Genomic DNA, 12,078 nt, shown 5'->3' on the forward strand with positions numbered 1-12,078 from the left:
TTATAGATTGATGTAGTCAGTCATGAGTGACGCTGCTTTTTGGTACATTTTGAGTTACCTTTTTTTTTTTGCCTATTTTGTGTTACGTTCTATTGTTTTTCTTTGTAAGATGTCAGTGACTCAATATGCATGAGAAAGCATTTAAATTCAGTTGGACGGTGACACAATCCCCTTCTTCCCACACTGTGGAAGCGTGATTGTGTCATAGTGAGTTTTTCACAGTAAGAACTACTCTTGTACTGTTAATTTATCAAGAATGCTTGTTTTCAATGTGTCTTTTTTACCTCTTGATGCCTAATTTTTATCAGGGTTTGCCATAGCTTGTATCAGCATTTTCTTGTGTGTGTGTTCTTGAGGTTTGAATACTTCTTTTTACCCTTCTGTGTCTGGCAGTTTCCCTGCTTTCTCCCCTTTTTTACACACTGGTCCTTTTCTTCTTACGATCGCTTGAGCAGTCCCTTAAGTTTTATTTTTTATATGGTCTATGCCCAGTTTTTTACTGCTCTGTTGCTTTTTATTTTTGATGCAGTCTATGGGCATTTTTTTCAGCACTTTTAAGCCTAATGCTACCATACCCTCCTGTTTACTAAGTGTAGAAATATGGTACAGCCAGAAGCCCCCACCGGAATGGTGGGAGGCCAAGCCTTAGAGCTCAGGCCATATAGAAACCCTGGTCAGGTCAATAATCTAATGGCTAGTATGGTTGGAAGCTTGCTGGAAAAGCAAGACACAGCTTTTAGCCCAGACTAAGGCCTAGATGACCTAAATTGGAAAAGTTAGCTCAAGAAATCTGAAATCAAAATGGAACCTCTCAGTCACAAAATGGATTCCCTTATTTCTGTATCTGAGTTAGAAAAAACTTGTTTATCTGAAATATTACCAGGTGCAAGGAAGTAGCTGTCCAAGAGGGGAGGGAGTCTTTCCTGTGAGTGTCTTGTGGTTAGCTAAGAAAAGTGGTAAACAACTTTAATATGGGAGCCAATGTAGACCCATTAAGTTGGATGGAAGGAAGAGGGTATAAAAGGAGCAGCAAATCTGGGTGGGGCAGGAGAAGTCCCCAACTGCTGCCGGACGAAGATTTCCAATGCCAGTACTGTTGTATATGGTTATCTATCTGTAAACCATTGGTGAGTTAATAAACCTTTGAAACTCTTCTAATAATCTCTGTCTCCTAGTCAAGATGCTTTCTAATACCAAGGGGAACTCTGTGCAGAGACACAAGGAGGTCGTTGATTTCATTCCAGGAAAGAAAGCCTTCTGTGATGGTAAACCTCCCTGTTGTTAGACAGAATAGCTGAATAACATCGGGGAGACATGGTTACCTTAGGAAAGGTAACTTAAATTCATAAGCCAAGCTAGTACAAGTACTTTGTTACTACCCATCTCTGGTAACTGGATTCTTCCCCTAACCAAATGGGCTCACTGTAAGTGTACTAGAAATTCTGCCACCTTCTTCTTGGCACCATATCTCTGGAATAATCTACCGCCTCATATTCGTGCTGAATTTAAAATTTAAAGTCTTTCTTAAAGCACATTTCTTTCAGGCTTGGCTGACCTATGAAGTAAGATGGTTTTATCCTTCTCACTTTCATTTTGTCTTCAGTTGTGTGAGTGCTTTCTTTCCTATTTTAGATGGATTCCCTTTCTGTTTCCTGTCATTTTATTTTACCGTTCTAAACCACTGTGGTACATTAAGTTGTGTTAAACATATAAGACCTGACTCCAGATTGTTGTAGCGATCCAAAATAAATGTTTATAGAGAATTGCTGTTCTTCAAAGTAAACATAAGAACATAAGCATTGTCATACTGGGACACAACAAAGGTCCATCAAGTCCAGTATCCAACAGTGGCCAATCCAGGTCACAAGTATCTGGCAAGATCCCAGAAAAGTAAAACAGATTTTATACTGCTTATCCTAGAGTCAATGATAACAGGTTCCAGTGCAATTTCACAGTTTAGGCACATAACATACACTTCTGAGACACCCTGTATCCCTTACTTTACAATCCCAGATCTCTCTATAACTTCACTGAGCTCCCTGATTCTCCAAGAACCCTTTCTGTACCTGATAATCTCTCCTCTGAAAATTCTTTCCTCTTGTGCACTCCTACAACCTTCTGAGTGACCAGAGCATTGGACAGAGGACAGAGGACGTGTGCTAGATGTAATCTACTTAGATTTCAGCAAAGCCTATGAAAGGGTTCCTCATAGGAGGCTCTTCAATACACTTGAGAAGCTGAAGTTAGGACCCAAAGTGTGTTGACAGATGAAGGAAAGATGAGTAGTGAAGTGCCTCAAGGATCATTGCTGGTGCTGATCCTGTTCAATATATTTGTGAGCGACATTGCCGAAGAAGAACCTACTATTCACAGCAAGATGATTAGTCTGGGCTAAAAGGTTTAGAAGGTAAGGTTTGCCTTTTTGCGGATGATACCAAGATTTGTAACTGAGTAGACACCCTAGAGGAAGTGGAAAACATGAAAGATCATCTGCAAAAGTTAGAAATATGGTCTAAGGTTTGGCAATTAAAATTCAATGCAAAGAAGGGCAGAGTAATGCATTGGGGTATATAAATCCAAGGGAACTGTATGTGATAGGAGGTGAGAGGCTGAAATGTATAGTCAGGGAGAGGGGCATTAGGGTGGTGATAGTGTCCAAGTATCTGAAGGTGACGAAACAGTGTGACAATCTGGTGGCTGTAGCCAGAAGGATGCTAGGCTGAACAGAACTGAACTAAGCTCTGTCACCCAATATATCCCAAACACTTAACATGCTCACCCCACCACATCCAGAACCTCTCCCTTCCCTTCAGCCCACTCCCCTTTGTCTTCATCACCCCCCCACACACGTCCAGAACTTCTCCCTTCCCTTCAGCCCCCTCCCCTTGAAGAACCCACTGTCTTCCTCACACCCCCCCCCACACACGTCCAGAACATCTCCCTTCCCTTCAGCCTGCTCCTCTTTGTCTTCCTCCTCACCCCCCCCCCCACACATGTCCAGAACCTCTCCCTTTCCTTCAGCCTCCTCCCCTTGCAGGGCGAGCAGACCACTGTCTTCCTCACCTTCTCCCACTCCCGCCGTAGCGCTTGTATTCAACGCTATCGGCGCTGCCTCCTCCACCTCACAGTCTCTGTCTCCCACCCCCGTGGCAGCGCTTGCAATTTGCTACCGGCGCTGCCTGACATCAACTCACAGACGCGGAGCCAACGACCTGCTCCAGGACCTTCCCTCTGCCGCGTGCGTTCTGCCCTGCGTAAACAGGAATTTGAATCAGCGCGGCAGAGGGAAGGCCCCAGAGCAGGATGTTGCACCGCGTCTGTCAGCTGTCAGGCAGTGTCGGTAGCAAATCGCAAGCGCTGCCACGGGAGTGGGAGACGGAGACTGTGAGGTGGAGGAGGCAGCGCTGATAGCGTTAAACACAAGCGCTATGGCGGGGGTGGGAGAAAGTGAGGAGACATGGTGACGGAGGTGAGGGACTTCAATTCTGGATGGGCCTGACTCAAAACTGGGCGGGCCTGGGCCCATCCAGGCCCACCCATAGCTACGCCCCTGGATTGGCCACTGTTGGAAACAGGATGCTGGGCTTGGTAGACTTTCGGTCTGTCCCAGTATGGCAATACTTATGTACTTATCTTTCTCTCTCTTCCCCCTGGCTAAGACTGGAGAAAAAGCCAGTACCTCTTAGCAGAATTTGAGCTCCTGGGCCAATCAGAACCCAGAACAACAAATTTTAAAAGTAGCTGGCCATCTCACTGCAGGTTACTCCTTCTATGTGCTAACTAAAGAAGGAACAGTCATTTCTCTATAACAGCTTTAAACATAAACATGCACAACCTGCTGGCCAAACTAGAGAAATACACTTCATCAAATACTCTTATAATTCATATGCTGGAAGGAGGGGTTTTTCTTTTGGGAATCATTTGGGTAATATAGCTCCATTATGCGAGACGTCAACCTCTTTGGAACACTTGTCCTGTCTTAAGGAGCAGATACCAGGTCTGGTGGGCGCGCGGGAGGCTACCAGAAACAAAGCCTCTTGCGAAGTAACACACTTAAGCACTGGCCAGATCAAACGGAGTGTCATCCAGAGGAGGTCGAGGGATGCTGTCTCTTGGGGTGTCTGTCTCACAGATATAGATTTAATAGAAGTGGTGGATGTTACGACAATTCTCGCATTCTCATCGCCTATCTTGGGAGGGTTGGGAAGGCAGAGGGGGGAATGGGGGGAAGATTAGTTGAAGATGAGTTTTTAGATATGGGGACTAACAGAGAGAGATGGGGGGTGGGGAAGGGGGGCACATATTAATAATTTGATGATGGCATGTTGTTCACTGATTTAATTGATAGCTTTTATATACCTGTGAGTTTGTACACCTTGATTGCACTTATATGTATTATGAACTGTCATCAATAAAAAAGCGTTGAAACATAATTCATATGCTGAAAAATGTACTATTTCATCACAGTAAGGTTAAATAGTTATTTTTCTCAGTGGAAAAGGGTGAACAGTAGAGAGCTGCAGGGATCAGTATTGGGACTGGTGCTATTTAACATATTTATAAATGATATGGAAATCGGAATGACCAGTGAGGTGATTAAATTTGCAGATGATACAAAACTATTCAAGGTTGTTAAAACATGTACGGACTGTGAAATATTGCAGGAAGACCTTGGGAAATTGGAAGTCTGGGCATCCAAATGGCGGATGAAATTTAATGTGGACAAATGCAAGGTGATGTACATTGGAAAGAATAATCCGAATCAATTCTATGTATATTAAAGAAGTAATGTTACAATAGTCATCTTTGTGTGTGTGTGGCCATATAGTCACATACATGGCCTCTTATAAAATACTGACCAGCATAAAAGTATGAGCTTTGACCTGATAGCATGTACTTTGCCAGTAGATGTGTACAGGGGCAGTGTTTGGGTGGACATAAGGAAGAGACGCAAGCATGTGCATAACTAAACTCTCTGTGTTCACAAATGAAAGACAGGGGGTAAGGCTGCAGAAAACAAAGGCTAAAGGGGATGGATGTATGGTAGCCCAAGACCCGTTTACGGAGGGCTGTGTTTGTGAGGAGCTCGCCAAACTAAGAGTAGACAGAGCGATGGGGTCTGATGGGATACACCCGAGGGTGCTTAAGGAACTCAGAGAAGTTCTGTCAGCTCCTCTGACGGACCTCTTCAATGCTTCCTTAGATACTGGAGTGGTCCTGGCGGACTGGAGAAGGGCGAATGTGGTTCCTCTGCACAAGAGCGGAAGGAGGAGGTTGGGAATTACAGACCTATCAGTCTGACCTCGGTGGTGAGTAAGCTAATTGAAACGCTTCTAAAGAGGAGGATTGTGAGATTTCTTGAACTACATGGAATGCGAGACCCAAGGCAGCATGGCTTCACTAGTGGCAGGTCGTGTCAGACAAATCTGACTGTCTTCTTCGACTGGGTGACCAAACAGTTGGATGTGGGAGGGGCACTTGATATGGTATACTTGGATTTCAGCAAAGCCTTTGACACGGTGGAGTACAGCAGGGATCTCGGTCCTAGGGCTGGCTCTTTTTAACGTCTTTGTGAGCGATATTGCGGAAGGGCTGTCTGGTAAGGTTTGTCTTTTTGCAGATGATACTAAACTCTGCAACAGGGTGGACACTCTGGAGGGTGTGAATGACATGAGGAAGGACCTAGCGAAGCTAGAGGAATGGACTGATATTTGGCAACTAAGGTTTAATCCCAAAAAATGCAGGGTCATGCACTTGGGTCGCAAAAATCCGAGAGAACGGAACAGTATAGGGGGTGAAGTGCTTCAGTGTGTGAAGGAAGAGCGGGACTTGGGGGTGATTGTGTCTGATGACCTAAAAGCTTTCAAACAGGTAGAAAAAGCGACGGCCAAAGCCAGAAGGATGCTTGGGTGTATAAAGAGAGGCATGACCAGCAGGAAAAAGGAGGTGATAGTGCCCTTGTATAAGTCTCTGGTGAGGCCCCATTTGGAGTACTGCGTGCAGTTCTGGAGACCGCACCTACGGAAAGATATAAACAGGATGGAGTCGGTCCAGAGGGCGACTACAAAATTAGTAAACGGTCTTGAATGCAAAAATTATAGGGACAGGCTTATGAACCTCAACATGTATATGCTGGAAGAGAGGAGGGAGAGAGGAGACATGATAGAAACATTTAAATATCTCAAGGGCATTTATGGACAGGAAGAGAGCCTTTTTCAAAAGAAGGAGAGCTCTAGAATGAGGGGGCATATGACAAAGTTAAGAGGGAATAGGCTTAGGAGTAACCTAAGGAAGTATTATTTCACAGAAAGGGTGGTGGAGGCGTGGAATGGCCTCCGGTGGAGGTGGTGGAGTCGAGGACTGTTTCAGAGTTTAAAAAGGCATGGGATAAGCATGTGGGATTGCTTAGGAACAGGTAGAATTGGGGGTTACAGAGGAAGGGCAGACTGGATGGGTCAATTGGCCTTTATCTGCTGTCATGTTTCTATAGTTACCTGATGCTAGGGTCGACCTTGGGGATCAGAATAAAAAGATGTAGGTGTCATTGTAGATAATACGCTGAAATCTGCTCATTGTGTGGCGGTGGCCAAAAAAGCAAATAGGATACTAGGAATTATTAGGAAAGGGATGGTGAATAATACTATAATGCCTCTGTATCGCTCCATGGTGCGGCTGCACCTTGACTGTTGCGATTAGTTGTGGTTGCAGTATCTCAAAAAAGATATAGTGGAATTAGAAAAAGTTCAAAGAAGAGCAAACAAAATGATAAAGGGGATGGAACTCCTCACGTATGGGGAAAGGCTAAAGAGGTTAGGGCTCTTCAGCTTGGAAAAGAGATGGATGAGGGGAGATATGATTGAGGTCTACAAAATCCTGAGTGGTTTAGAATGAGTAGAAGTTACATGGAAATGCTTTTAAAACAAATAGGAGGAAATATTTTTTTCACTCAGTGAATAGTTAAGCTCTGGATCTCTTTGCTGGAGGATGTAGTAACAGCGGTTAGCGTATCTGGGTTTAAAAAAGGTTTGGACAAGTTCCTGGAGGAAAAGTGCATAGTCTGCTATTGAGACAGACATGGGAAGCAACTGCTTGCCCTGGGATTTGTAGTATGGAGTGTTGCCACGATTTGGGTTTCTCCCAAGTACTTGTGACCTGGCTTGGCCACTGTTTGGAAACAGGATACTGGGCTAGATGGACCACTGGTCTGCCCCTGTATGGCTACTCTTATGTTCTAACTAATATTTGTTGAACAGAATTCTAATATATATGGGTTTTTATAATATCCAAGACGTAACTTACAAAATAAAAAAAGAAAAATACCTATTAATGAACAGTCATCAAACTCTTTTGCCAGTTTTGCCAAATCTGAATTCAGTTGGTCCCGTTCTTTTTCACTATTTTTTAGTTTTCTGTTCAGGATTTCATGACCTTCAGACATCTTCTGAGAAACCTGCATAACTGGAATTCAGAAGAATAATAATTACATTTCTGTTAGCCTGATCGATTTTAAGAATACTTTTGGGCTCATTTTCGAAAGAGGACGTCCATCTTGTGACATAAATTGGAAGATGGACGTCCTTCTCCCAGAGACATCCAAATAGGTATAATTGAAACCTGATTTTGGACGTCTCCAACTGCAGTCCGTCACAAGGACGTCCAAAGTTCAAGGGGGCATGTCGGCGGCTTAGCGAAGGCGGGACTTGGGTGTGCCTAACACTTGGACGTCTTTGACCCATAATCAAAAAAAAACCCAAGGACGTCCCTGACAAACACTTGGACGTTTTCACCCGGATGTGTTTTTTTAATGAATAATGCACAAAAAGGTGACAGAAATGACCAGATGACCACCGGAGAGAATCGGGGATGACATCCCGTTACTCCCCCAGTGGTCATTAACCCCCTCCCACCCTCAAAAAACATCTTTAAAAATATGTTGTGCCAGCCTCTATGCCAGCCTCAGATGTCATACCCAGCTCCATGACAGCGCATGCAGTTCCCAGGAGCAGTTTTAGTGGGTACTGAAGTGCACTTCACACAGGCAGACCCAGGCCCATACCCCCCCTACCTGTTACATTTGTGAAGGAAACAATGAGCTTTCCAAAATCTGCCACAAACCCACTTTACCCATATATAGGTGCCCCCCATCACCTGTAAGGGCTATGGTAGTGGTATACAGTTGTGGGTAGTGGGTTTTGGGGGGCTCAGCACACAAGGTAAGGGAGCTATGTTCCTGGGATCATTTTATGAAGTCCACTGTAGTGCCCCCTAGGGTGCCTGGTTGGTGTCCTACCATGTCAGGGGGACCAGTGCACTACAAATGCTGGCTCCTCCCACGCCCAAATGCTTGCATTTGGACGTTTTTGACATGGACAATCTTTGGTTTCAAAAATCGTTGAAAAGTCAGAAACGTCCATATCTAGGGACATCCAAATCTAGAGACGTCAAAATTTAAGGATTTGGACGTCTCTGACAACATTTTCGAAACCAAAGATAGACATTCATCTTGTTTCAAAAATACGGGTTTCCCCGCCCCTGGATTTCGCCGTTTTGCAAGGACGTCCAAATCGCAACTTGGACATTTCTTTCAAAAATGCCCCTCTTTATGTTAAAGATAACACATTTATTCAACAGCTGCCTATTCTTGAAGAGTGTCGATATGAAATTCTGAATATAAATGTATACAATAAAGAGTTGAGGTGTTCTTATCCCCTGCCTTTATCATACTTTAACGAAAGTGGCACTATTAACATCTGTCTAGTAGTATCCAGGGTGTACAGGGCCTTCATTGAATGTTTGCTCGAGGAGGTATGACAATGGGCAGGTAAATAAGGTAAAGGAGTGAATAGATGGATGGAGTGAACTTCGTAGGAAGAAAAGCAGTGAGACTGAAGTAGAAGAAGAGGCTGAAGTCTATAAGAGGGTGAGGAGTATGGGAAAAAATGTAACTTCCATGACACAGGGCCGCAGTTGAAGCAGAGCCAAGAAGAGGGACTGTACTGGAGCCATAAGAAATAGCAGAGAGAAAGTATAAAAAATTTAGAGAAGATGTTTCACGTGCCATTAGACACATGGCTTCTGGAGCGAAGGCCCTGGAAGGATCGGGGTGGACCTAGCAGTCACCCTAGTCTAGGCTGTGAGGGTAAGCATATGGGCTGCAAGTCCTCCACAGTCTATAGTAGTGCTATAGAAATGATAAGTAGTAGTAGTAAGGACAAAACATAAGAAAACCAATGGACTGCATTAGGGGCTTATAGCTCATTTAGGGCCCTGTTTACTAAGCCGCACTATAGGGGCACTAGTGTTTTTAGTGCACGCTGATTAGCGCGTGCCAAAAGCTAGACACACCCATAGGAATATATGGGCATCTCTAGCATTTAGTGCACACTAATTTTTAGCACGCGCTAAAAATGCTAGCGCACCTTAGTAAACAGGGCCCTTAGTTATGTTTAAACAAATAAGAGATCTGCATGAAAAACAAATATTTAATTTTATTATTTTGACTTATGAAAACCACTTGTCCCTGAAACATGCTCAAAACAGAATAATCATTTGTACAAAAGAGATGATGTGAAGATGTGATTCCATGTGTGAAAGGACAGTTTAATTTTACTTCCAATCTTTATTTGATCTAGAATTCAAGGTACTTGTTATTGAATTTTCTTATATTTGCAATCATATTCAATTTGTTCTATGTAATCAGAACGGTTTGTAAGTTCCAAATTTGATATAATGTGAGCCACATTGAACTTAAATTCTATTTGAGATAATGTGGGATATAAATGTCATAAACAAATAAATAACACCAAGCTTCCCAAGGCAGATTACAACAATAGTGAAGACGAACCCATCAGTAAACAGGATATCCTCACTGAAAATTGGCCTTGTATTACTATATAAAACTTCTAGTTTTTATTTCATGATATTTATATTTACAAATGGGAAGCTTTCAAATAAATTAAAAAGTGTCAAATAAGTAAAAAAAAAACAAAACAAAATTTTTGTCCTCCATCTTTTAAGGCACTGCCTATCCAACTGGAACAGCTGTTGACTTTTTACAGATGGACCATGAATAGGCAGTCCGTTATTTTTAATAATCTTTTACTATTATTTTCAATAGCGTTTCCTATTGTTTTGGCTGAACCAGTGTGGTAGCAATCTCTGCCTGCTAGCTTCTACCCATATAATGGGCTAGACAGAAACATGATGGCAGATAAAGGCCAAATGGCCCATCCTCTGTAAACCTTAACTCTTCCTTTTCCTAAGCGATCCCACGCCTTCTTAAATTCAGACACAGTCCTCGACTCCACAACCTCCACCAGGCGGCTATTCCATGCTTCCACCACCCTTTCCATGAAATAATACTTTCTTAGATTACTCCTAAGCCTATTCCCTCTTAACTTCATCGTATGCCCCCTCGTTCCAGAGTTTTCATTTAGTTGAAAAAGGCTCACTTCCTGTACATAAATGCCCTTCAGATACTTAAACGTCTGTATCATATCTCCTGTCTCTCTCTCTCTCTTCCCTCCCAGCGTATACATGTTGAGGTTCATAAACCTGTCCCTATATTTTTTGTGTTCAAGACCACTTACTAATTTTGTAGCCACCCTCTGGACCGACTCCATCCTGTTTATATCTTAGGTGCGGTCACCAGAACTGCACACAGCACTCTAAATGGGGCCTCACCAGAGACTTATCCAAGGCACTATCACCTCCTTTTTCCTACTGGTCATCCCTCTTTTTATGCACCCAAGAATCCTTCTGGCTTTGACCGTCGCTTTTTCTACTTGCAAATACATGATAGTCTCGTACCATCTCCTGTTCTCAATCTAACTTACTTGGTCCTAATATACAGTGCTATCTATTACACAAACAATGCAATCAAATAAAAATAATACTCCCATTAAATATACATCACAATATACCTTTCCTCTATGAATATGGGGGGGGGGGGGGGGAACATTTCTCTCTTCCCATCATCCTGCACCCCCCCCCCGACCCCTCCATGATCTGATATTTCTCTCTCCCTCCCTCTGTTGGTTCAGCATCTGCCCTCCGCGCTCCCCTGGCCCAGTCTCTCACTCCCCCCCCCCCCCCCGTAGTCCAGCATCTGTCCCTTCTCTTCCACTTCCCCTTTGTTCCAGGTCTCTCTCTCTCTCTCCTCCGCTCCTCCAGCCCCAGGCCATCATCTCTCCACTCTCTTCCTCTCCACTTTGCTGCAGATCTCTTCCCCTCTCCCCACGACCAGTTTGGCATCTCTTTGTTCCTGCCCAGATCCAGCATATCTGTCTTCCTGTCCCTCTCCCATCCCTCCTGCAGCCCCGTGAATCCAGCATTGATCCAGTTCTCCCCCCCCCCACCACCAGTCTGCCACACGCGGCAGAGAGAGTGCTGAAACCTGCCTCTCTGGCGAAATGCTTGTCAAGGCCAGCTTTCTTTTTTCCATTATCGGGTGAAGCTGGCCATCTCAAAGCACGCCCCCGTCCCGCCTTCGCTACCTTACCGAAACGCCCCCTTGAAGTTTGGCCAGCTCCGCGACGGAAAGCACTTGGCGTCGGCCAAAATCGGCTTTCGATTATACCGATTTGGCCGGTTTCAGGAGATCGCTGGTCATCTCCCGATTTGTGTCGGAAGATGGCCAGCGATCTCCTTCGAAAATAAGCTGGATAGGGTATCTGTACTTAAAAATATTGTTCACTAACACTAATCAGCAACAACAACAACAAAAAAATAGAAAACAATCGTACAGTATAAGGCATGATTCTGCTTCTTGTACAGCACAAATATAAAAGCGGTATATGGTAGTATTTCAGAATTGTACAGAAGCAGTGTGAACAAAAATACAGAGCCGAGCAAGGGAACCATATTTGTATACTGCATGTTCAGTCTCATGAGTTGTCTTCTACTGCAGGCAGTGTGAACCAGGCAGCGCTAACTGCTTTCTCTTCGCCAGTCAATAACAGTTTGAAGCAGAAATAAACCTGGAAACTCTCCGGATCTAAGAATGAGAGTAACTATAAAGAAAGTGCTGTAAATGTAAACAAACAAACAAACAAACAGGAATAGGTGTACTGCATAAAA

General features: G+C 43.8%; 1 protein-coding gene across 1 annotated transcript in view; it reads right to left on the minus strand.

The window, feature by feature from the left end:
* The window catches only part of LOC115461801 (C-type lectin domain family 12 member B-like), a 179,837-nt gene that overhangs the window by 35,346 nt on the left and 132,413 nt on the right, over window positions 1-12,078 (minus strand). Inside the window, exon 8 of the mRNA XM_030191844.1 lies at window positions 7,321-7,458. Within this exon, the coding sequence (XP_030047704.1) occupies window positions 7,321-7,458 (138 nt within the window). The remainder of the gene's footprint in view (window positions 1-7,320; window positions 7,459-12,078) is intronic.

Source organism: Microcaecilia unicolor, chromosome 2, assembly GCF_901765095.1.
Source record: "Microcaecilia unicolor chromosome 2, aMicUni1.1, whole genome shotgun sequence".
Classification (NCBI taxonomy): domain Eukaryota; kingdom Metazoa; phylum Chordata; class Amphibia; order Gymnophiona; family Siphonopidae; genus Microcaecilia; species Microcaecilia unicolor.